Genomic DNA, 26,136 nt, shown 5'->3' with positions numbered 1-26,136 from the left:
AACCTCTTCCCAAAGTCTATATTCGGGAGGAGGGGGTTCTTCTACACCCAAAGGTTTGCTGCAAACAAGAACCCATCTGAATATAAACCAGCAAGGTCTTACCCCACCCCTTTGTTATTATTTTCCATCCCCTTAATAAACCCTTGGATAACTGTTGAGGGCAGATGCGATGTCAAACCTGAGGAAGGAGCCTGTAGCAGCCTGGAAGGTGGCTCTTGTTCACCAGGGTCAGCGTCTGCTCGTACGGGAAGTTTAGGAAGCACCGTCCAAATGTCACAGTGGGGTCCAGCACTTCCAGCCGAGGAGCGATGCATCTAGGCAAAGAGATGTCCCAAAGGGAATTAGAGATACTGAGAGAACGTAGAATGTGTTTCCTCCTTGAATAGGGCGCAGTGGAGCAGAACACATTTGTCACTGTCAGACAGACATGTATTATCCCGACAGCAATAAATTGCCTTCAGCTTCCTGTATTTGCTTCATCCACCTCTTGTGAAGGAGGAGCAAACTCGGGGTCTCTGCACCGCAGCGCCTTGCCAGCACGGCCAAGTGCTCTGGCAGATTGCCGTGCCCTGTCCAAGAGCTGTCTGACGGGAACCCTAGCCCCAGGAGGTCTGCAAAGACCCTCCTGACGGTCCCACAGCAAGCCCTGAGCTCTGGAGGAACCTTCCCACCAAGGATTGGTGCAGTATGGCCCAGTATCTCAGCAGAAACTACTCCCTCCTCTCCAGAAAAGGGGCCTGAAGAGCCTCAACTGCTTGCCCCGGTGATGGAAGGTCCGAGCCAGCACCTGCCTTATGCAGTGGGTGGTTGTTAAAAATAAAATCACAGCCCAGGCACTGACCGGATGGCAGAAAAGCACCAGTGAGCTGCATCCTACTGGTAATGACACTGACACCCACAGCACAGCGGGATCCAGCCTGGCTGCAGCAGGAATGACTTCCGGCTTAAGTGTGAGAACATTCATGCTCAAAAGGACCAGAGGGAAGCAGCAAAACCTGAGCTCCCCTCAGCATCAAGGACTCTGTTTCTCCTTCGGAAGATCTTGCTGTTATTTTTCCTGCACCAGTCCTGCCCTAAGCCCCTTCCCCATTAGCACGTGCCTTCATTAAGCCAAACAGACACCAGGCTGCTCCCCACATCCCAAAGGAACACTGTGCTTTGGTGGCAACCCAGCCCTAGTTCCTCCACTGACTGCTTGCAGGAAGGAGGAGATAGACAGCCCTTTGGAAGCCTGTTACACATCACCCACCAAAGAAAGAGGTCTATAATTAATCTAATTAATCTAATTAAAGTCTGGGGGCCGTGCCTGTCTGGTGAGCACAGATGCTCCTCAACACTGGCTGCTTTCAAAGCCCTGCTTAATGAGCTCATTAAGTAATACTTCTCATTTGGAGCTGGCCTTTGTGTGAGGGGAGGAGAGACGATGCACCAGGAGAGAGGACACGCCGCGAAGGAAAGCGCCGATACCTGGCTGTGAGGGGCAGCCCCAGCACCTCCTTGCCGACACCGTCCACATCCACCACCAGCACCAGCTTGTACTTCTTCACAGTGTTGGAGCACAGGGTGACCTGGTGACAGAGAAGAGCGTCAAAGACCTTCAGCACCCCCAAAAACTATCGTTCCGTGTGTGGCGTCCCCTGATTCTCCTTCCATGGTAAGGAGAAGGATTTTCCCCTAATCCTTCTGCTGGTCCATATGTAGAGCAGAGTCTGAGAGCAATAAAGGTCTCCTGACAGCATCTGCTTGGTTCAACACCCCGTGTGGTTAACAGGGTGTGTGTAAACTGAATTAAAGCCTAATCAGACAACTGCTCTGCTCACCACTGTATTAAAATTAATCTCAGTTCTAATCTCAGCTACAACAGTGTAACTCCCGGTGCAATGCGCTGCCTCAAACCGAGCGAGTTCAGCTTTACAGCCAGGGCCAAACGCAAAGGACCCCAGAAGTTGGGTGCAGGTCACGCCTGGCAGAGCTGCTTCAGCCCCCCCTAGGGATGGCTGCAGTGAATGCAGCTCCTCTGCTCACCGGGAGAGGGGAAACAAGTCCGGGAAGAAAAGCAAACTGCTTTACACAAGGGCATCTCTCTAATGGCCACCCGCTGCCCTCATCCTTCCTCTGCCCACGGTTAAGCCAAAGCCACGGCTCCACGCAGCGCTCAAGCACACACGTGGCTTCCGCACCTGACCGTAGGGCACAGGATGCTCAGCGGATGGTTCTGGAAACAAACTAATGCCCCTTCACAAACACCCCAGACCAACCCAGACAACAGAAGTGCATCTATCTCCCTCCCATCACTAAAGCCCTCCCGGCTCCTCCCCACCAGTGAAGCTTCAGCTCCATCTGCCGAAGCACGGCCGGCCGGATTCTCCCCACACCTTGATATTCTTGGATCCCAGGGCATGGATGGTCCCGCTGCGAGGCTCGATGGTAAATTCGGCTGGCCTGATGGAACCTTCAGCTCCCGATCTCCAGGGCTGAGGATCGTCATTCGACAGCCAAGCAGTGCTGGTAACGCTGGGCGTTCCCGAGCCGTCCCCAGGGATGCGGAGGTGGAAAGTCATGGGCACCAAGGAGGTGTTTTTGAGGCGACACGACAAGGTACGAGGGAAGCCTGAGGAAGAGACACACAGAGGGATTTATGCCCCCATTATCCCAACATTCCTGGGGTGAACAGCCCCTCACGGTAAAATTGCGCCTGGAGTTTGGCTCTCTTCAATCTGAATTGCAGCTAATTGAGAAGCCCAGCAAGGAATTCATTGCCATGGAAGCTCTGTGCCAGGCTGGTGATGGAGATCCCTCCTTGGCAGCTCTGATGCCCAAAGCCATGAGTTTTTCTCTCTCAGCTGCCCCGACACCGGCACCAGTTACATCTCTCATAGGAGCGAGCAGCCAGACAGAGCATTTACTCTGAGAAATGGATCCATAAAACTCCCCATGAACACCCCCCGTGGTTTGCAATACAGAAGAGCAGGTTGGCACCAAGGAGAAGCTGCAGTAAAAGCAGGGATGGATGAAATGGGGAGCTACAACCCAATGCAAAGCCCTCTGATGCAGTTTTGTTAGCTGGATCCTTACGGCATCTCCTGTTTCAGGGCGACCAGATGGAGCACGTGAAGGTTTGCAGCCCACTTGGCAGGAGCTGAGCCTGACACTGGCTGAGAAATCAGCAGAAGCCGTGTCTCACCTTCCTTAACGAACGGCGACGTCTGATTACTGCTCAAAAAGCTCTGACACCAGCTTTCCCTGCCTCACCAGTGGCATAACCCCACTCAGTGGGGATGTTCTGCAGAGGCAGGAGACCAGCCCAGGAGAAGACATCTGGTTTGGCTGGCCCACCTCAATAACGGCCCTTCCATCAATCCACAATTGATTTCCCATTAAAAACCTCAGCTCATCTCAGTAAAAAGCCTTTTGTGAGGCAGAGATGGAGAACCAGAACCTGCATTTCAATGGAGCTCTGGATGCTCAGCCACCAGCGCTGGCACAGCAGAACTGGGCTTTCGGGGTGGGGGGACACAGGGAAGGAGCTCTGTGCAGAGCTATGGCTTGGGCATATTATGGGGTAGGTGATAACAAGCTGCCCTCCCAGCACTTATTAACATTTCACACTAAGGGTCAGGGGACCGAATGGCTCCTGTCCTCCCAACATTTATCCAGAGCAGCTCCAGGCTGGTTCACAGCTCCATCACCCTTCTCCCCCTCCAACGTCTTCCTTTTCCCCCTACCCCAGCGTCGCCCTTCTCCCCCTCCCAGGCATCGCCCTTCTTTCCCCCGCCAGCATCATCCTTTTTTCCCCATCTCCCATTCCCGGGGCCTTTCAGGGACTGATACCCTCATGGCCATGCTGCTGCCAAGGGTATCAGTCCTGCTTTTAACACCCTGAAGGCTGCTGCTGCAGAGGAACACACATTCTGGGTGCTCTGAGGTTCCAAGCACCCCGTTTCGGTAACGCACGGACCTCTCGGCCCGCGGTCCAAGCCCAGGGCGCACTCACCGAAGGAGACTTCGCCAAAGTAGAGGCAAGGCACACTGAAGTGGAACGTTGGTCCAACGACGCAGCCACTGTGAGGACAGACAGACAAAGGCACTGGCTGAGTTAGAGAACTGCAGAGCTTTCAGCTCTCCCTGCTGCTCGGGCGGGTAAGAGCCAGTGTCAGAACCACGGCGGGTTTCAAACCAGACCCTCACACCCTTGCCCTCATCCATGGGGACAGAAGGTGGCCAGCAGCTATCAGATGGGGCTTAGGGCACAGTGTCAGGCAGGATAGGGCAAAGCTATGCCCCCAAATTGGCTCAATGAGGGGCCGCAAACAAGCGATGGCTCCGTGACTCGGTTTCCCCATCTGTAACACATGGGTAGAGATGCCCACACAAAAGTGGACTCAATGGAGTAACCCTCCTCAGGTTCCCTTCTCAGCTGGAGCCAGCGTTTCCATTGAGTGTATGAGCGTCTTCTCAGGAGATCTGGATCCACACAGTTATCAGAATCCTGGGGAGCGCACAGACACCCACCGACCACAACAAGATCAGCAACAATTCTACACAGGAATGTATCAGCTTCTCACTGCTGACACAGCCAAGAACAACACATCTTAAACCAAACACGGGGCCCTGAACCCACCACACCTCCTCTCCTGTCCCTAAAATCAGCTCCAAATTCCGAAACTCGCCATCACTGCCTGAAATCGGCCCTTGGAGCCACACACCATTCATGAATTTACCTCATGGCTGATGCCACCCGAGCCCAGCTCCGCCTCTTAGTTAAATCGGGGAGCACAGCGAATGGTGCCTTCCAGCTTTAGTCCCGTCCCGCACACGAACAGAGCCCAGCATCCCACAGGAGGGACCCGCGTTGATCCGTGGTGTCCCACTTCCAGCATCCCTTTCTAAGCACCTAAGAAACAAGCGCTCAAGGCCCTGGGTTTGTATTCCATTTAAAGAACAGTCACCTACAATTTGGGCACCTGGCAGGAGTTTCCTCAACTCTCAGACCTCCATCAGCAGGAGATCCCTACTGCTGCTGAAGTTCCTCCACAAGGACTTCAGAGGGTCAGACTCAACCTCCCAAGCCCTAAGAGCTTACTTGGGATGGAGGGAAGGGCACAGCCCTGCTTTCCATTGCAGCACTTGCCAGGTAACGAGTGGGGATCACACTGGGAAAGTGCCAAGGACAAGCCTTGCCAGGAGGCTCCCATTCCTACTGAGTGCGCTGGTATCCAGGCTCGAGTCAAACCCAAGCAGCTGCCCAGAAGGTCCAGGCAAGGAGCCAACCCAGAGCTCTGTGCCCCACAGCCGGTAACAGTGCGGCTTGCAAGGAACTGGGGGGAAACGCGGATGTTTTGGGAACGATCACATCTTATGGCAGCATTAGTGGACTAGGGGGTTCTTGCTGAGTGGGAAGGATAACAAAGAACTGCTCAAACACTCATCCTCGTTCCCTTCTTCATAGCCCAGTGTCCCACCAGCCAGCTCACATCCAACTGGGAGTTGTTCTCCGCATGGGACTAAATCCAGCGCTCAAAGCCTCCCGAGGAGCGGGGCGCTCAGCTCGAGCAGGCGGGTGTCTTGAAGCTCAAGTTGGTCACACCGACTCCCCGCTCTCTCTTCAAGCAATAAACTTCTTGTTCTGTTTTTACCTGTTTCTCTTGCCTCACCGGCAAAACCCACTGCAGATTCCTTTCATTTCTTGGCTACCTTGATCTAGCAGGAGGCTGGTGGCCGAGGAGGCACAGCCAGCCCCACAGCTTGCCTGCCTACACCACACTATCCCACCAGCCCATGGTTATGACCCACTGGGACAAGTTTATCCGCTGCTGAGAGCCTGAGAAAGGAGCTTTGACTCTCTTATCAGCCTTTTCTCTTTCCCCCCTCGGCTCGGTGCAGATTATCTTCTGCACCAGCACCGGCCCACAGGATGATGCCCGAGTTCTTGCTGCAGAGAGCTCCCAGGCTCCTGCATCGGCGCTTTTCCAGCTGCAGGAAGGAGGCAGCGCAGCACTCGCTGCACAGGAGCTGGGAGGACACCTTGTCCCAACACAGGAGTGCGAGGGATGACACTGAGCCTGCTGCTACCCAGGTTGGGTGGATTCTTAACAGAGGATTATAAAACACAAAATCACCCAGGCTGGCCTGTTGCTCAAAGGTCTCCAAAGTGCTTTTGGCCTTGCTGTGCTTTCACGTGGGACATCACAGACCCATCCCAGACCCATCTACAGCCCATCACACGCCTGCCGCAACCCAAGGGGGAAGGAGCTACCAGCTCCTGGTACCCACCCTGGGCAGCAGGCATCTCCACACCTTTCCTGTACAAGCTCCAGTTAAACTTTTTCCAGCATGGGTAGTCATTTACAGCCCCAGGATCATCACACTGGGGTGTCAAAGGGTCACGATAGGAACCTGTCGCCACCAAACTCTGTGCCAAGAGTGTCCTGGAAAGCTCCACCAAGAAGGCCAAGGTGCTTCCCACAGGCACAAGTCTTTCAGAGTTAAACAGGGTATATTGAGGGTGTAGGAAGGAAGGAAGGTCATCACCCCTGGGTTGCAAGGTTCAAACTGGAGCCAAGGTTAAAGGGTCTCAGCTCTTAACCTAGCATCCCCACGCCAAGACCTCCCACAACACCTTTTTCTCTCTGCTTCGCCAGAAAATGAGGCAGGTGGGAGATGACTACCCAGAGAGAACTCCAGATGTGCCCACCAAGCTTCTGTAACCTCCCCACTCACCTGATAGTCAAGGTCACGGGCTTGGGGGATCCATTCACATTGAACTTGAATTCTTCTGTGAACTGCCCCAGGATGGTGGAACTGAAGGAGATCTGGATGACCTGGAGATTGTCTGGCAAAATCTCCCCCTCGCTGGGGCGAAAGGTGAAGCAGGAGCCCAGAACTGTAGTTGGAGGAACCAAGCTGAAGACAGCTTGGATGAGTCCTTTGTTAAACAGCACCACCTGCAGCAGGAAGGCAAAATGGAAATGCATAGACCTCTATGGCAACTCCATAGAACCTCTGGCTTTGTCCAGCTGGCACAGAGCTGCCCTGCTCAACTCCTGAGCTGCCAGAAATCCCACAAGGAGCCACCAGGCTCCAGCCCAAGCCCTGCTAGCTCTCACAGCTCACCTCGTACTTGTGCGCTGCTCCCATGAAGACATCCCCGATGTCCAGATGCTCAAAGCTGGAGCGCAGCCGAGGCCCTATACCTTCCCCCTCGATGTACAGGGGCAGCCTGGCCTCACGGCCTGGGGAGAGAATTCAATGTCAGAACATCAATTCCCTCTGATCCCGCATTTTCCAGGCTCTAGCCTCTGACTTGGGGCTGGCAGGGATCAGCCCAGGAAGATCCAGAGAAAGGTACAGGACCCTTCCCTTGGCAGATATGCCTTTGGGCTGCTTTCCCCTTTCTGACCAAACCCTTGGGCTGCTTTCTAATTGAGCCATCACTTTGCACCCTGAAACAATCACAGAATCATTAAGGCTGGAAAAGACCTCCAAGATCATCCAGCCCAACCATCCCCCCACCACCTCTATTACTCACTAAACCATGTCCCTAAGTACCTCATCCAACCTTTCTGAGGGACGGTGACTCCACCACCTCCCTGGGCAGCCCCTTCCAATGCCCAACCGCTCTTTCGGAGAAGAAATTTCTCCTCCTTTCTAACCCGAACCTCCCCTGGCACAACTTGCAGCCATTCCCTCTCGTCCTGTCGCTACTTATCTGTGAGAAGAGGCTGAGCCCCAGCTCCCCACAGCCTCCTTTCAGGGAGCTAGAGAGAGCAATAACGTCTCCCCTCAGCCTCCTCTTCTCCAGGCTGAACATCCCCAGCTCCTCAGAGGATTTGCCCTCCAGCCCCTTCCCCAGCCCCCCTGCCCTTCTCTGGATACGCTCCAGGACCTCCATGTCCTTCTTGGAGTCAGGTGCCCAAACTGAACACAGGATTTGGGGTGATGCTGAGTTTCCAACGCGACCTCTGAATCTCTTCCCATGTGCTAAGATGAGCTTTGAAATCCACTCAAGGAAGGTGTAAAGCTCAGGAAAACACAACCCAAGACAAAAATCTGCTCTTTATACTGATGCAGCTCAGCACCACCTGCACCCAACATACAGCTCCACACCTGGGTGCTCCAGGACTCGCCACCTGCAGCAGCATCTAACCACCACAGGGCTTTAGGATGTCTAGGGAGAAGCAGCTCCCCAAATTCCCACCATGATACCTCAGCCAGGCTCCTCCCCACCACGGGCAGGAGCAGGAGGGGAGAGGAGCCGTACCTGAGATGTCGCAGAGGAACTTTTGTTGATAGACTCTGGCTTCTTGAGGCTTAAAGGTCACACTAATTTCAGCCGAACAATTCGGCCAAATCTCTCCCTCCTAAAACAGAAGCAGACAGCAAACCATTTATCTTCAAACGTCACATCCCTTCGTTCCAACCGTGGCCCCATGAGCCGATATTTAGAGCACCAGGGAAGAGCAAAGAGCCAGTAACACTGATCAACAATATTTATAAGGGAGTTTGGAAGCAGCTGTGAAAAACTTTCCAAGTCCCTGACCTTTACTGGCACCTGGGAGAGGCATTTTGTTAAATTTGGGCTATAACGGAGCAACCAGCCCCGCTCACACTCCAGCGAGTCCAGCAGGATCGCTTCAGAGGTGCCGGCCAGTCACGGACTCACAGACCCTTAGGAGCTGGAAGGGACCTCGAAAGCTCATCCAGGCCCACCCCCTGCCAGAGCAGGGTCACCCCACAAAGCCTTTCCCAGACTACCATCCCTCCATCAGCTTCCTAACTCCTGCAAGCAAGTATTTCCTCTAGCCACTTGTCACAAGGGGTTGATTATTTCTGCAGGGTGCTCTCAAGCACCACGGGCGATAGGTGGGAAGACAGAAGCCACTTTTGGCCTGAAAGGTCTATCCCTGCTTTTAGGGAGCCTCTCCAGCACATTCAGGTAGCAAGAAGTGTCTCTGCCTGAGCTAAAGGCTCATCACCGGAGATAAGGCTAATGGAAGTCAGTGGAATTTTAGATTCTCCAGTTGATAAAGGAGAAAATCTTTACTATGGTTTGACATCCACACAGCCCCATGTCGGGGGAACAGACAGACACGAGCAAAACTCTGGAGCAAAATTGATTGCTCCATAAATAACAGAATTCATGGAAATCAAAAGGTTGCTGATGCTGGCAGAGACACAAGGGGGGAGAATCGGGTAGTAGCCCACTTGTAGGCAGCCCTGGAGCAAACTCTTTAACATCAGTGTAGATGTCTAGGAGAGGTGTCCCCTCCAAAGGACCTGGCTACTCTTCACACCCACTCATCACTACGGGAAGTACCAGGACTCGGTTCTGTGGGCAGATGGATTTCTGGGCCTCACCTTAATGCCCCTGAGGAGCAGGTTAAGCCCGTTGTGGAGGCCTAGTCCTACTGCCACTAAGCAGGAGCCCTGGGTGACACCCCACAACCAGCTCTGGTGCAGCGCAGGATGCTCCAAACGCCCGGCTGATCAGGTCCCACTCTCTACAAGCTCCCTACTGCTTTGACATCATCTCTTAGTCACATCATGCTGCCCCCAGCTGCACTGGTGTGAAACTGCAGCTCTGCATTGGTGACTCCCAACCTTACATGGGTGATAAGAAAACACCATCCCCCTCCCTAAAACAAAGCAGGTTCACCTTTTCTCATGCCAGACCAGGCACACACTCGGAGTTGGGGCTCGGGGGGATTAAACCACGAGCTTTGGCTCGCATAAATGGAAGAGCAAGATAACTAAGCAAGCTGCTGTACCTAGGTGTGTCAGAGGTCAAAAAGCCTGCCTGAACCTGCTGGTCTCACGTGCAAGCTCCTGATGGCACCAGAACAGAGGTTCAGGGCTGGCACAAGACCAGGGTAGGTGAGGACTGGTATTTCTGTGATTAAACAGGGGCTGAATTTGCCCTCCTTCCCACAGAGGAGCACTTCGCTCTTCGGGTCAGCATCTCAACTGACATGGTCCCACACCCTGCGTTAACCCAGTGGAAGGTGTGCCTTTACATATAAGGCTCCATCCCTCTGAACATGGTCAGGACACTTAGGCAGCTCTTCATTTATAGCCCTGGGAGCAAAGCCCAGCTTTAGGCTATCGGTGCCCATCACAAGTTGGAAAATGCTTTTTGCCACCAGCTCTCCCGGCCCCATCAGAAACCCAGCGTTTCCTCCCAGCACATCAAGCAGGGATCTGCTGAGTGACCTCATTCAGGGAGGAAGAGGAGGAGGAAGAAGAGAAAGGGAGGTTTCAAAGCTGTCACTTACCGCTGGCTCAATGCTGAAGATCCCATCAGAGAAAAGCTGGGATTCTCCTTGCACCTTGGCACTCTGGTCGGGGATGCTGCAGGAGAGGAGGCGGGAAAGGTGATCTTGCGTCCTGGGGTCTTACACAAGTGAGCAGCCCTCAGGAGAGCGACCTAGCTCAAAGCTGCTGCCACAACCAATGGGGAATCCACCTCCATCCTCAACTGGCTTCTCCTACTCCCAGGATGCTCAGGGGAGGCAGAGGAGGATGAGGAACACCAGGGCAGCCCATCACCAGGCAGGGCAGCAGCCCCCTGGTCTGCGCTGCAGGTTCCCAGCATCACTGTCTTCTCTTCCCTTTCAGACCCGCAGGTATAAGGAACAACCACATCCCCTCTGCTCCCCACCCCGCCTCCACCAGAGGATCCCAGGGCTCCGGGATTCAGGCACCACAGCATCCCAGTGAAATCAGTGGGTAGGTACAGAAATACAGAGGCCGTGAGAAAGGAAGCCTAACATCACCTGATGAAGACCTCAGGACTGGCACCTCTGAGCCCAAACCTTTCAGCCTGGCCCTGAACCACCTGTTTTTTTCCTTTTTCCCTTCTCCTCAGAGCTCTGACACCGTTAATCTCTCCCTCACTTGGTAGTAGTTGCCCAAATCATCCCGGAGTTTAAGGATGACAAGCCAGAGATGGGAAGGGAGCAGAACTTCCGAGTGGGTGCACTGCTGTCCCCCTTCACGCTCCAGTCACTGCCTCCAGAGGGGCAGAGCATCACTCAGGGCTCAGTCTGAGACAGGCAGGTGGGGAGAGGTGGCACTTCCCTGGACTATTCCTTTACCAAGAGGAGGTCATGAGGTTTTCTTTTAACACACTGAGCTCACATAGAAGTCACACACTGCGGAATTAAAAATAGGTAACAGTGGAAAACTACTTTTGGCCTTCAAGCCATTTCTGACCTAATTCCCTTGACCTTTATTTGCTCAGAAGCCCTCACAAAGCCTCCAGTTTGTGGCAGTTTCCTCATCAGCTCCACAGTCACGCTAACTCCTACATCCACCCCACTCTGAGAAGTCACACAAGGATTCCCAAATCACCCAAGCTTTGAAGTGGAATCTCCCACCCTTCATTCCACCTCCCGGGCTCTGAGTGTGTCTCTGCCACCTGAGAGAGGCCTTTCAAAGCTTCCCCAAAGAAATCCTTTGAAGATCCAGCCCCATCTCTCACCACCATGAAGACAGGGGGTTCTGAAGCCCAAATGCACATCCAAGTCCCATGCTGCCCTACCTTCCTTCCCTGCAGACCCTTCCACCTCCAAACTCTCCCCAGGCTCGAAGGAAGGGCAGAAACACCCTGTGCTGGAAACCTGGACAGCCCAAACCTATTCAGGAGATGGCCTCATCCTCCTGGGCCAATGAAGCTTCACAGACTCTCTGCAGCCCGGGAGCCACTGGCTCTCAGCAGTCTGCGGCTCCCACAAACACCAGAGCTCGCTCTCAGAGGAAATCCAGTCACTGCAATCAAGCTTTCCTCCCTAAAACATCACCCTCAGCCAGAGGGTGGATGGAACTGGGATGGGAAGCACCGAGCTCCATCACCCTAAAGCCCAGGGACACCCACCCTGATGCTGTGGATGGCTGACTTGTCCTAAAAGCACCAACCCCCCTCGAGGCCATACGGTAGTGTTCCCCTTGAGCAGGGTACCTAACCAAAGGCATCTTTGAAACGGACCTTCTCTCCCGCTGATCCTTCTCCTTCTGCGTGCCACAAGCCTTCCACTGGAAGCGGGCGATGATGTTACTGCGGTTGTGGATGGCCACGCATCTGCGGTTCGACAGCGTGAGGTAGGTCTTCTCAATGGTCACAGACTCCTCATTCAGCCAGATGTTGACATCTACAGCCACTCCATAAAGCTTTGTTTTAGTGTTTTCACCTGGAAGAAAGCAAAGGGGACTCTTTACTCCTCTCACTTGCTGATGAAAGTACGAGGAACGCAGCGAGCCTCAGGTCACAGAAGAAAGGGCTACAGCTTTTATTACCCCTCATTCCCAGGGGAGTCCCACCTCAGCCACAGCTCACACGGCATCTCCTCCAGGCCCACCACAAGTGTCAAGTCTCTCCCAGTCTCTCACTGATCCCCCCCAAAGATGCCTGGAGGGTGTGGGCCAGAAAAGAAGGTGGCAGAGGAAGGAGCAAAGTGACAGCCCATGGCAGGATGGGATGCAGACAAGAGCTTCCCCCCACACACACACACGTTACGCTTACAGGACCAAATCCAAGTAGATTGCAAAGGAAGTTCAGCCTTGTTCTGCTTTGAAGGACGCAGACAGGATACTCACCTGTGTCGTACTGAACTAGCAGGGAACCGGAATGATCCCCAGTCTTCAGTGGGTGGAAGTCCACTGTTACTTGCATGGCCTCACCGATGCCGAGTGTACCGAAGGAGCGATCGACAGAGAAAGGGCTGCAACAGAGACACACACACTCATCAGGACTGTGGTGGGAGCTCTGGGGGCTCTTTTGCAGTCTAGTTCCCGGCAGATCAGTTCTGTGAGGAGCAAACAAGCAGCTGGCAGCAGCAACCCAGAACACAGGGGGTCAGAAACACGGCTGGCGACCCTCGCTCTCCAAAGTCCCGAGGGTATGAAATGACTTCATCCTCCCCAGATTCCGCATCCAGGCTCCAGTCCGGACCATACCATCAGAGAATGGGTTGTGAAGAGCCCAGAGCAGGTAAGAGGTGTTTGCATGCACAGCTTGACCCTGATGTCCCTGGGAATCAGGGTTTTTTCTGCCACCTAGAAACCTGCTACTCCTGAAAGACAGGAGAGAAGGTTTGGAGGGGGGGTTAATAGCTCCTTTTCTTCTGGCATGCTTTTACTACATCCAGCTGTACGCTTGCTTTGTTGCACAATGTCTGAAGTTTCGCAGGTCCTGATCTCCCAGCAGCACCTTGCAGTCCCCAGCTCCTATACCCTCATCTAGGCACACCAACCCAGGAGTCCCCTTCACACCAGGACCTGCTGAGATCTTGCCCATTATGGCCCTTCAGCAAGAGAGCAACACTAGACCTGTAAGCACTCTGATAATTGTCTACCTTGCTATTTAGGGCTTGCTGACAAGTGAAAGAAGCTGGCAAGTCTGTGACACAGGCCCTCAAAGCACCACGTTGGCTTCTCTCCTGCACCCACATGCTCAGTAAACGCAGCGTGCAAGGAGGCTGCACTATACTGCGAGTCCCGGGCTACCTTCATCTTCTAACAGCCAAGCTTTCCTTCGTCTACTGCTGCCTTAATTGGCATCATAAAACCAGTTGAGTTTGGGAGAACCTAGTTCATTAAAAGCTACCTCCAGCCCCAAGGCAGACAGCAAAATTACTGGGGACTGAAATGCCCCACCCTGTCCACCCAGATCTACAGCAGGGAAAACCCCACCAAACCCAAAGGCTTAATGTTTGCACATGCTACTTTTTGGCAGCAGTGTAACAGCCAAAGTCAACCAGCATAACCATCCCAGCAAACCCAGTCCCTCAGGACAAAGCATCTGAGACTGCACTGAAAAATCCCAGGTACACTCAGCACCTCCCAAGCCCAACCTTCCCTTCCCCCCTTTTCCTGCACCTCAGCCCTAATTTCATAACCTCGGGTGGTCTTTGTGCATCCCTACACCTCCCTGTAGTGTATGGGTACCACAGGGGATCCCTGAACGCTCTGCCTTGGAGGATCATCTCCCGAGCTTTCCGAGCTGGGTGGGGACACTCCTAGAGGGATCTAATCCCAGACCCGACCCTCTCTGTCCCTGGAGCACGGCAGAGCACAACGTCCATCGCCGCAGGAAAAGGCAGCGCTGCGCCTTGTCTGCTCCCAGACACCATTTTCATCTTAAACCTATTGGAATGACATTTCTCTCTGCCAATGTCACGGAGAAGAAACTCATTCTCCTGCCTGAACCACAAGAGCAATGGGAAGAGACTTAATGGATTTATCCTTTGGGATTTTTATTCCCAAGTGCTGCGGTTAGGGGCTGGGCACAGCCCTGCAGAGGGAGGGCAGGCACAGAGCACACTGAAGCATGGGCAGTGCTGGGGTGGCTGGCTGGGTTTTTTCATGAAAAAGCAGTCAAATCATGGCCAAAATGTGACCACGTTTTCTGGAAGCTATCAAAGATGCTGAATTGGCCCCACAGATTCACTTATGAGCTCCTCTCTGGAGCAAAAAGCAGAACAGAAAACAGCCAAGTTCTCGCACAAACGATGACCGGGTGGGGAACATCACCAGGATGTGACCAGATGCATAAGCTGAGCTCTCAGTACTGTGAGGAATAGTTAAGGATGGGAGATGGGCTGCAAAAGCACCCTAATGGGGAGAACAGAAAGTTCTACACTTGGTGCCAGGGAAGGGAACCCAGAGAGGGGAGGCAAAGACAAGTGGCACAAGCAGGACAGCAGATTGGGGAACGGTGGCACCTGAGCTGGTTTGTCAATGGGCAAGAGCCTGAGTTTGCTCAGGCCAGAAAAGAGAAGTTGCATCAACTAAACCAGAAGTTCAACCTGCACAGATAAAACATAGAGGATACAGGCCCATCAGCCGGCCTCTACATGCTCAGACGGATCTCTCATTCCCTTCTACCCCACTGCTGTCCTCCTCCTCTCTCACATGTGCCTGTACCTGTGTTGTGGCTTTGCATGGCTGGGTTCTGCTGGAGAAGGGGGAGATCTGCAGGGGTGGCTTCTGCAAGAAGCAGCCAGAAGCTCTCTGAAGCCCCACAGAGCAAACACCAGTCAGCTCAAGGCAGGAGTCGCTGTTGACCAAGGCCGAGCCCATCAGGGATAGTCACAGTGCCTCAGAATCACAGAGGGAAAAAAAACACCAAGAAGCTGCTTTTTGCCCCCAGAGACAGGAGTGAGAAGATGTGAGGAACTGTGCAGACACCAAGGCCAGGGAAGAAGGAGCAGGGAGGGATGATGAGATGTTTCAGGCACCAGAGAGAAAGATTCCCCTGCAGCCTGTGGAGAAGACCATGGTGAAGCAGGCTGTCCCCCTGCAGCTCATGGATGGCAGGGAGCAGAGATCCCATCTATAGCTGTGGAGGACCTCACGCTGGAGTGCCTGGAGACACCTGAAGGACACTGTGACTCTGTGGAAAGCCCGTGTCGGAGCAAGCTCCTGGCAGTGAAACTTGCTGCTCTAGAGCTCTAGAAGAAAAACACCCACACACACATTTTGTTAGGCAAATGAAGTGAGGTCCCTTACCTCTGAGTGCTGATGGAGTAGCGGGCCTCCCGGTTACCAACATTACGAACCAGCAGAGTCTTCTGGCTGCTGTACTTCACTGGACAGGTGGAGAAGTCCAGGTGGAGGGGGAAGTCCAGGACCGCCCGAGCACCAATAGCTCGGATCGGCACAATGAACTGTCCCCTGTCTGTGACACAGGTGATCTGGTGGGAATAATCCTGAGGGGAAGGAACAAATCACAGTACGTTCAGTCCCCAGCGGAAGGAAAACTGCTGCTTCCCACCACTAACAGGAGCCTTTGAGAATGTAACAGCACTTCTTTCTGTAACGACCTTTCCCTCCAGCAGCACCACTGGGACAGGGCTGGTACCCTGCAGAGAGGAAACCGCCCTGCTGATCCAGCTGCCTCCTCAGTGAGCTGGCAGAACCAGACCAAGTCACCTGATAGCTTGATGCCGAAGCACCAGAACAGAGTAATCCCACGGAAGGGATTGCAGCAGATCAAGGACCTGCTTCCAGCACCGCTCCGCACCCGGTTATGCCGCGGCAACAACTCCATCCCAGTGACCCCACTTGAAGCTTGGTGGGGGATGCTCAGGTACACTGTTGGATGGACTTGTCCACCAGCCATTGGTGAAATCACAGAATCACAAGGTTGGAAAAGACCTTTAAGATCATCGAGTCCAACTCTTCCTGTCCTGTGCTAAACCATATCCCTAAGTGCCTGATCTGCCCTTTTTTCAAACACACCCAGGGACCGTGACTCAAGCCCCTCCCTGGCAGCCTGTCCCAGGCCCTCACAACTCCTTACTGAGATGACTGTTTTAACATCAGGGGAGGCAGAGATTTCCCATCCCTTTCCACAGCATCTCAAGGACAAGGCTGGGGACACCCACCCTCCGAAAGCTGATCCACCTCCCCAGCCCCGAGCCGGCTCTGCTCCATACCCAAGCTATTCCTGAGAGATCCCTGACAGGTACTGAAGGGCACCAACAATTCCAGCCCTGCCCTCGGCGCAGCCTCTTCCAGCTCCTCCCAGGCCCTGAGAGCTCTCACTGCACATCTAACCTCTGACTTCCCTTTCACCTCAGCCCAACCCTGGGGGAGGCAGGGGACAGCTCTGCTCTCTCTGCTGCACACTGTGGCACAGACGATGCCTTGCTAACGCCTCTGAAGTTTCTAGAAGTGACTGGGTGCCTTCCTGAAGCTGGTGCTCTCAGGCCCTCAAGCGGGAGGCATGGGGACAGCCCCACCAGAGCCAAGCATGCTATTCCCAGCCCTGGGCTGCTTCAGCAAGGAGCCAGCCAGCCATTGCCCTGTCCCCCACCCCCGGCCGGCTGGGGGGCAGCAGCAGGAAGGTGAATTAAGCCACCAAAATCATTTCACTGCCAGGTTGAACAGCTCCATCTCCAGATGTACGGTGGAGTTAGATGCCCTAACCTTGCCTGCACACGCTCTTTCAGGCCGATGTCTCTGTCATCTACAGAAGTACCGCGCTGTGAGTAGCTGCAGACTGCCGGACCACAGCCTAGAGCACTGGAGGAGCTTTAGAGGTGATGTTCAGCTGTCTCACTACTGTGTCCAACATGACACACCCAAAGGTGACACCAGGTTTCAAAGGTCCTTGTCTCAGATCCTCTGAATAACAGGCTGCTTTTAAACAGACTTTTGTATTTCTAGTTACTGGAGCAAACCTGTAATTACACAGCAATGGGCAGATACTAGAAACCAACACCTTGAGCGGCCAACCCACCACAAGTAGTAGATTCTTTTGTCTCTGAAGTCAGCAGACGTTAAACATGCCAACACTGAAGGATAAAAACAGTCTGAATTGTCTAAGAGCCTACAGCCTATGACCTTCCCCATGGGAAAAAAACACTTCCCACAGTTCTAGATCCAGCACAACCCTGTGAAACCAACAGTTCCTCCAAACCCCCACCCAATGCCCTGTTCTGAACCTAGCCCTGTACGTTCCCCTGAAGGCACCAACCTCCTGGGACCTCCAGTCTCACCTTGTTCTCCTCAGGGGTAAAAAGGACACGGTAGGTCAAAGCCAGTCCAACTGCTACAGTGCGGGACACACCCTTGGGCTTGACCAACTTGAAATAAGGTGAGTCCTCCAGAGTGACCTTCACCAGCCGAGGAACCTGTGGGAAAGACATGAAACTGCCATCTTGGCACTCGTGGAAACACGAGAAGAGCAGCCTTGGCCATGTCCTGCTGACATCCTTCCTTAACCACCTTTCCAAAGCACCTTGAGCTCCGACACTTCTCCACTTTTCCCTTCCCAACTTCCTGGGGAAATCACCCCCCGATGCCAGGTTGGGGTTTGTATCCAAGGAAAGGCAGAGACCTTCAGGAGCACCTAACTCTGGATGCGCTGGGGCTCTCCAAAGGGAACGCAGAGCATCACGTCGTCTGAGGAGACCCTGAGCGGAACCCAATTAAGCTTCGCAGGAGCTTCAAGCAGCACCTAAAGGTCTCCCACTGCTTCTGCTAAGCCAGTGGCTTTCTGCTGCTGTTTCAAAGCCCCTTTCCTGGAGTGCTAACGCTGCTAACTGTAACTTATTCAGGCATCAAGCAGAGAAGCCTCAGCCCCTGCGCTTTGACAGCAAGCTGCACAGAGGCAGCCAAACAGGCTACAAGAGGTGGAGGTGCCCAGACAGAAACCAAGGGTAACCAAGGACCCACCAGGACACTGTCCACCCTGAGGTCTGCAAGGTAAGGACCATACAGCCACCAGTCTGGAGCTCCCAAGAGGAAGGATGCTGACTAGGAAAGCTCCTTTGAGTCAGGTCCCATCAGACTCTGGGGAGGAATGGGAAGGTTTCCACCATCTTGTAAAACCAAGGTGGTGAGACATCTGATTCTGGGTGTGCTGCCTAACCCGCTCTGCTGTACACCACAGGAATTACACTGGTATCTTCCAGCACAGTCCTAAAGCTCCGTGTCCCAGCGCTCACCTTGTCACAGTTCCTCAGAACCAGCGTCGCTTTGCAGACCTCATGGGGGGTGTAGTTCTTAAACACCACCTCTGATGGGAAAGGCCGAATTAAGCTCTGGTCCACGTCCACTGCTGAGGACTGGAGATGAAAGAGAGGAGAGAGAGATTCAGGGGCTGGGACAAAGATTCACAGATGAGAGCCCCACGCTGAACAGGCTCAAGCTAAGAAGCTCTTTTGGGTCTTTCTCCAGGTTTCCTTCTCTAAAACGCAAGGCAGTGCTGATCTGCAGCAGAACCCTGTGGCTGGTGTGGTCACACAGCTCCAGAGCACGCTCTGTGAGAGCCACCAGCACCCACAGAGCAAGGGAAACCTGAGAATTTACACAAGACACCGCAGGAAACAATTCTGGGATGATCTTTACTCTGTGTCCCACACATCCCCAAACATCATCTTCGATGCAGAGCCTAGAAACCAGCGAGAGCAGCAGCACCGGAGGAGGTAAGGCCGAAAGGAAAGCAACACAGCAGCTAGAGAAGAGCCAAGTGTTGCGAGCGCTGGGTGGTGACGAGGTTCTGCTTCGTTCTCAGCATTACTGAGCACCTTGAGCAAGACTCCACTGGGTATTTCCTTCTCCCATGAGCTTTAAACAGATTCTTTACCCTATTCTGCTAGTGCAGTGTTATTTAATCCTGCTGCAGAAGCATGGCTGACAACAGGCACCAGCCGCAAACCCTCAGGGAGCAGAGGCATTCCTCAGAGATAAGTCCTCCCCAGCCTTGTCTCCCCTCTTCCAGCTGCACTGTGCCCACCCGAAAGACAGAGGCAGGTCTCCCACTTGCCCCCAGACACCATGGTGACACTGCAGCCAGTAGCTGCAGCTCACTGCCAGTTCTGCCTGCACTCATCTGACACGTTCCCAACCTCCCGTGCTGTCCCAGGCAATCCCTCACCCGTTCCTTAAGGGTCTCTCACTGTCCCCCCCAGTAACCCCCTGTCTGGGCGGTGTCATACCCAGTGGTCCTGCAGAAGCAGCAGCTTTAAGCACCCATCCAAGCAAGTGTTACTCCAGATAAAACACATCCCCCCCACTCTGCCCAGGGGGACTTCCCTGGCAAGACCCTGAAGCCTGCAGCCCTCACACCCTTCTGAAGGCTCACGCTCCTCCTTCCAAGCCAAAGCATTAACAAATCGGCTTCATTAAGCCCTGAGCAGGTACCGCAGGGTCTACGGCCTTCCAAGGCTGACTCTGCCACTGCTGAGGGTGTCACGGCCCTGAGGGTTTGCTGTGACTACACCAAGCAAGGAAGCAGGAGGTTAGTTCAGAGGGAGGATGGAAAATGGCAAGCTCCTGCCCTTGTGTCCCACCCCAGCCTTCCCCCAGTACCATCCCTTTGGTGACAGCAACTCAACTCCAGCAGAACTTGGTCGGGGGTTATTAATCCTGGCTTAGCACCAGATGTTGCTTCAACATCGTCCCAGGGGGGAAATATGTTTTCCCTTTTCCCCAACAGAAGGAACTCGACCAGCAGCAGCGGTTTGAAAGGACAGCAGGACCTTGTCACCGAGGTATTTAGAGAAGCTGGGGGCAAGCCTGCCACCAGCACACACCTCCTTCAAACATCACATCAAACGGCAAGGAAAAGGGCAGGAAAAGGTCTACCTCATGACGGGAGATTTCACTCGTGTCTAGAGGCGGCAGAATCCGGGGCCGCCTCATCTCCCGGGTGCTGGCCAGCCTCTCTGCCTTGGGGACAGACATCTCCAGGAAGGCAGAGGGTGTCCCCTGAAACACAAAACACCAACAAGAGCTGCAGAAACATCTCTGTTCAGAAAGGCTTTTCTTGTTCAAGCACCCCTGATAAACCATTTGTCACCACAGCCACTAGGATAGTCCTGGAAGTCCCCAAAGTTCCCCACTGAAATATTTAACATCAGTCAACGAATGATGGAGAGCGGAACACGAGCTCTAACCAAGCGGCTCTGTCCCCTGCGCTTCTCCTTCATCCTCTGATGTGACACGTTTGAGCATTTCTGCTCTTCAGACATTTGTTTCCCCTTTAGCTTTGCAGGACTCAGGCAGTGACCTTTGAAAGGAGTGGGGAGGAGTCATCAGAAACCCCCTAACTCCATCCTCACACAATGCTCACAACCAGCCGGCGTGTGGAGATGTCACTGCCGGCTGAATCGCAGGAGAGCAGAAAAGTAGCGCTGTGCTGGGTCCAAGCTTTAGTTATCTTTTTAATTAGCCCTTGTTTTCTCTCTGTTCTGGCCTCACAGCCCTCTCCACAGAAGCATACAGAGATACCTCCTCCATGAGGTTATCTCCAGTAAAGGGAGCCTTGGTCAGCAAAAGGCACATTCATGGATGGGAGGAGGAACTGCCCCACGTTCATGGATGGGGAGGAGGAACTGCCCCAACTCCACAGCTGCTTCAAGGGCTGGATCTGCGCTCAACCCAGGATGACACTCATGACAGAACTGGTTTGGACCCCATTCTAGCTGGGACTGGACACGTCTCTCAAGTCTTCAGGCAGAGTCTGAGCAGCCCCACCACATCCCCAGCTGCTGGGAGGGCAGGGATGGTCAGAGCAGCGCCTGCAAGGATGCTTCCGTGACAGAAGATACTGCTGCCCTCACCAAGAGGATGGGTAGAAGCACCCCAATGCTTCAGCTACTCCAGTGCACTGCCCAGGACATCCCGTTAACTGGGTTCCAGCAGCACATTCAGACAAGACTCTGGACTTTCAGCCCACATTCCATCTCCCACTGCACCTTGATGGCCACCTCCAACACAAGTATGGCAGCAAAGAGATGGGGTGGTGGTGTGTACCTTCACAGTGTGGCTAAACAGGAGGGGCAGGCAGAGGAGGGACACAGGGCAGGTTTCCAGCCTTACCACAGCTCCTATCTGGCCACAGCAGGTACTTACATTTACATACTTCTTCTTTGGAGCTGTTACTACTCTCCGTTGTAATATTGTAGAAAGCTCACTAGATCGACGAACGTTTTTGGTAGCCATGTCTCAGCTAATCTGGAAGGAGCAACAATGGGACTTTGAAAATTCAGGAAGAGGAGCTGACCCCAGGCGACTTTGTGCCCGACCTTATCACCTGCTCAGGGTTATTACACCAACCTCCAGCCCAGGGACCGCGGCTGCCCCGAGCATGAACAAGATCAGACCAGATCCCTTCCCACTTCGCCAGCCCAACGCCCACCCTCCGTGCCAGGAGCTTTGCTGTGTTTCTAACTAACGCAGCACGGAGTTCAATGTTCTGATGAAAAACTAGAGTCTCCAGGCTCAGTCGGTTGGTTTGAGCTACAGAAATTATCCAGCAAATATGACTCCTTCCAGGCATGAAATTCCCACAGCCCCCAAGAGCATTTCTCCCGGGAGAACAAGGGCCCTAATTTTCATTTATTAACACTCACACTCGAGGCTCTCTACAGGCATTCGAGGCTGTAACAGCAGAAAGAAAACCACGAAGCCATTAAAGGAACAACAGCAATGAGCCCAAACATGAACACCACGTCTGTGCAGGCAGGGCTGCTAAAGACTTGATCCTAACGGCAGTTCTTCTCCAGCACCCCCACCCCACAAGGACTGCGGGTTGACCGGTCCATGGCCGGCTTTTAGGTCCACGGCCCAGTCACCAGCCTGACAACCACCTCTCCATCTCCATCAGACACAGCGAAGCACTGCCATTCTGTAGTGGCTCCTGTCAAGATCTGAGCCAAAGCTCATGGAACTAATAGGCAGACACAGGCTGTCAGGCTGTTTCCACAGGCAGTATCAAACCCTACCCAAAGCAAACGCTTGGACCCACAGCAGCCTGCAGCTAAAAGCACGAGGCGAACAAATCCGCGCTGCCCAGGGGCTTCAGGCATGTGCACAGCAGCCACGGCTCTGCTGCCACACAAGGATTTGGTCATCTACCCTTGAACCACACACCCAAGCTGGAACATGGGGCACTGCCAGCACCCCTAAAAGCCATCCTCTCTCCCTTTCTGAACCACATCCCAGCTTCTGTGGCATCAATTCACCGTGCACAGCTGTGCTGTGTCCACATCCTGACCACTGCTGTCACCCACAGAGCTCTGCTATCACCCAGCTCACCCAAAATGCTCCCGCAAACCCCAATCCAAGTCAAAATCTTTTAATCTCAACCTGCAAACACCTTCTCAACAAGAGTTCTGCGCATCCCTGCCCAGTTCTCACGAGGGAGGTTGAATCTCTGGCAAAACCAACAGCAGTTGAATTTAAAAGATGCCAAACTGGAGACAGGCAAACAGCCAAAAGCAGCGGCAGGAGCATCACCCCCAGCCTCACCTCGGCAGGCTCCAGCCTCATACCCACTTACCCAGCACACACACACATTCCTGGCTGCCAGAACAGACAACGGGCCCTATTTCCTGGCTTACTGCTGTCCTACTCAGCGCTGCACTAACCCTGAGGTGTCACAGACTCTTCACCCAGTTACTCCCCACCCTTCAGGCACTGAAACCCTCATTTACACGTCGCAACACTGAGGTTTAAGCTCCAAACACCCAAAGGCCCGTGAACAAGAAGAGGAGGGCAGCACCAGCAGCCTCCATCCCCTCCACTCCTGCCCCAGGGCCTGGATGCGGCCACAGCTGCATCCCATGGGGGGGCAGACCTTGGCCTGGGAAGTCTGCTCTGATGGGGAGCACAGCGGGGCAGCTGGAGGGGGCAGGCCCCAACACAAAACGCTGCCGCCTCCTCTAGCCCGGCACGAGAGCCCCCCCTTCGCTCCTTAGGCAGCCTCCCACCTGAAATCCCGCCCTCCCTCCCTCCCAAACAGACCGCCTCCTGGCAGGGAAGCCTCCCCGGCAGGAGGGTGAGCACCACGGCCTGACACAGTTCGGGCGGCACCCAGCTCACACCCAACACCCCCCCCAGCCGGGCACGCTGTGCCAGGCACCCGAACCGCTCCAGCCCCCAGCCCCGGCGCTCCGCCCGCCCCCGCCCCTCCCGAGGCCGCACCTCCGGAACGCAGCCACCGCCCCAAAAACACGGGCTTGGGCACCGCTATCCCCCCCCTCCCGCTCCCGGGGGGCGTGGGGACACTCACACGCCGGAGCGTGGCTGCCAGCCGGGCTGCTGCCGCTGGCAATGAAGCAACGGACACAAACGTTCCCGTGGCAACGGCGGGACGCGAGCGAGGCCCGTGCGGCAGCGCCCGGACAGCCCCGGGCAGAGCTGACCAAGCGCCGCACCTCGGCGGGGAGTTACTACCCGCTCGCTCCTGCCCCGGGACCGGGGAAACCGGCGCCACGGGCGTGGGGCAGATGCCGCTTGGTGATAGCTCAGAGCCCAGTTCAACCAGCTCACTGCCTTGCCGGCGTCTCCTGACCCCCGGCCCGGCTCTCCGCACAGCCTGGCACCCACATGCAAACCACAAGCAACAGGCTCTGACACTCAGCGCTCCCCACGTTCTGCTTCCCACCAGCTCCAGCACCCTCCAAGCGATGTTAGAGTCTCAAGTGCCTCCTGCCTGCCCCACCGTGCACTGCAAGCAGCTCCTCTTGCAGGAGCGCAGACGGGTGGCTGAATCGTGCTGAAATATACACAGTAAATCCTCCTCCTTCAGCAGCTATAAGGCACCTCTCTCCAGAGTAACTGGTTCATTTGCCTTTCTATTACACTTTGCTGGGAGAACCAGGATGCTCCTGAACACTTTTCTTCACCTAAATCATCTTGCCCTGTTCAGGCTTAAGTAGCAGGACCACGTTTCTTGCTTAGAAATCACCTGCTTAGCCGTAATTACCATATAAACAGCATCTCACGGGAGCCAGGAAAGGAGAATTTCCAGGACTAATCTCTTGCCCCTCCAGCCCACCACTAAGTGGCTGAGCGCTTTCTAAATCAAGCCTTGCTCCCCAGGAAGCCTCACCTGGCACCTTTATACTCCAGCCCCTCTTGTCTTTTTATCACTTCGGTACTGCCATCCCACAATTTATTGTAAAAGCTCCACCACGGCAGAGATAATTAACAGGAGCCTCGTGTTACACCTTCCCCTTCCTGCTTTTCATAAACTCAAGCTCTCAGCTGGCAGTGAGTTGGGCAAGGCAGACCAGGCTCCCTTCCAAGGGCCTCCCAGAGCTCCACGTGCTGTGAATTTACAGCCACAGCTCCTGCCGTCAGCGCCCCCAGCCCCGGCGCTCCGCCCGCCCCCGCCCCTCCCGAGGCCGCACCTCCGGAACGCAGCCACCGCCCCAAAAACACGGGCTTGGCACCGGAATCTCCCCCCTCCCGCTCCCGGGGGGCGTGGGGACACTCACACGCCGGAGCGTGGCTGCCAGCCGGGCTGCTGCCGCTGGCAATGAAGCAACGGACACAAACGTTCCCGTGGCAACGGCGGGACGCGAGCGAGGCCCGTGCGGCAGCGCCCGGCCAGCCCCGCCTGCGGGCCCGGCCAGCCCCGGGCAGAGCCGACCAAGCGCCGCACCTCGCCGGGGAGTTACTACCCGCTCGCTCCTGCCCCGGGACCGGGGAAACCGGCGCCACGGGCGTGGGGGAGATGCCGCTTGGTGATAGCTCAGAGCCCAGTTCAACCAGCTCACTGCCTTGCCGGCGTCTCCTGACCCCCGGCCCGGCTCTCCGCACAGCCTGGCACCCACATGCAAACCACAAGCAACAGGCTCTGACACTCAGCGCTCCCCACGTTCTGCTTCCCACCAGCTCCAGCACCCTCCGAGCCATGTTAGAGCCTTAAGTGCCTCCTGCCTGCCCCACCGTGCACTGCAAGCAGCTCCTCTTGCAGGAGCGCGGACAGGTGGCTGAATCGTGCTGCACTATACACAGGAAATCCTCCTCCTTCAGCAGCTATAAGGCACCTCTCTCCAGAGTAACTGGTTCATTTGCCTTTCTATTACACTTTGCTGGGAGAACCAGGATGCTCCTGAACACTTTTCTTCACCTAAATCATCTTGCCCTGTTCAGGCTTAAGTAGCAGGACCACGTTTCTTGCTTAGAAATCACCTGCTTAGCTGTAATTACCATATAAACAGCATCTCATGGGAGCCAGGAAAGGAGAATTTCCAGGACTAATCTCTTGCCCCTCCAGCCCACCACTAAGTGGCTGAGAGCTTTCTAAATCAAGCCTTGCTCCCCAGGAAGCCTCACCTGGCACCTTTATACTCCAGCCCCTCTTGTCTTTTTATCACTTCGGTACTGCCATCCCACAATTTATTGTAAAAGCTCCACCACGGCAGAGATAATTAACAGGAGCCTCGTGTTACACCTTCCCCTTCCTGCTTTTCATAAACTCAAGCTCTCAGCTGGCGGCGAGGTGGGCAAGGCGGACCAGGCTCCCTTCCAAGGGCCTCCCAGAGCTCCACGTGCTGTGAATTTACAGCCACAGCTCCTGCCGTCAGCACTTAGACCACTATTTTCCCTCCCCCAGCACCTCATCTCTGCTATCTTGGGCTTCCCAACTTGCATCAACCCTTCCCCCCCACTATTTACTCTTTTTCCTGCATCGGGACCACATTTCATTGTGGTTGGCAACACATCAGAGCTTCCACGCAACGAGAGACCTCGGAGTGGAAGAGCAGGAGACAAAAGGACTATTACCGGGTCCCCAGGTCGGGAGCAAGTGGCCTGAGCGGGGTCAGAGCTGCCTCTGCCGGGCCGAGGAGCACGTTAGCGAAGCGCTGCCATTCTGTAGTGGATCCTGTCAGGATA

The 26,136-nt window shown here is 54.6% G+C and overlaps 2 protein-coding genes across 2 annotated transcripts in view; both read right to left on the bottom strand.

Moving 5' to 3' along the window:
• The window catches only part of HYDIN (HYDIN axonemal central pair apparatus protein), a gene marked incomplete at its 5' end in the record, with an annotated part of 78,253 nt that extends 58,063 nt beyond the window's left edge, over positions 1–20,190 (bottom strand). Inside the window, 13 exons of the mRNA XM_084270367.1 lie at positions 179–314; positions 2,374–2,611; positions 3,995–4,062; positions 6,721–6,944; positions 7,114–7,232; positions 8,261–8,360; positions 10,272–10,347; positions 11,984–12,185; positions 12,592–12,716; positions 15,505–15,704; positions 17,499–17,633; positions 18,450–18,569; positions 20,092–20,190. Of these exons, the coding sequence (XP_084126493.1) occupies positions 179–314; positions 2,374–2,611; positions 3,995–4,062; positions 6,721–6,944; positions 7,114–7,232; positions 8,261–8,360; positions 10,272–10,347; positions 11,984–12,185; positions 12,592–12,716; positions 15,505–15,704; positions 17,499–17,633; positions 18,450–18,569; positions 20,092–20,190 (1,842 nt within the window). The remainder of the gene's footprint in view (positions 1–178; positions 315–2,373; positions 2,612–3,994; positions 4,063–6,720; positions 6,945–7,113; positions 7,233–8,260; positions 8,361–10,271; positions 10,348–11,983; positions 12,186–12,591; positions 12,717–15,504; positions 15,705–17,498; positions 17,634–18,449; positions 18,570–20,091) is intronic.
• The window catches only part of LOC311196741 (protein NDRG4-like), a gene marked incomplete at both ends in the record, with an annotated part of 721,213 nt that overhangs the window by 671,796 nt on the left and 23,281 nt on the right, over positions 1–26,136 (bottom strand).

This window comes from Gallinula chloropus, assembly GCF_964237585.1.
Source record: "Gallinula chloropus genome assembly, chromosome: 13".
NCBI classification, from domain to species: Eukaryota; Metazoa; Chordata; class Aves; order Gruiformes; family Rallidae; genus Gallinula; species Gallinula chloropus.
This window is presented reverse-complemented; position numbering and strand designations above follow the sequence as displayed.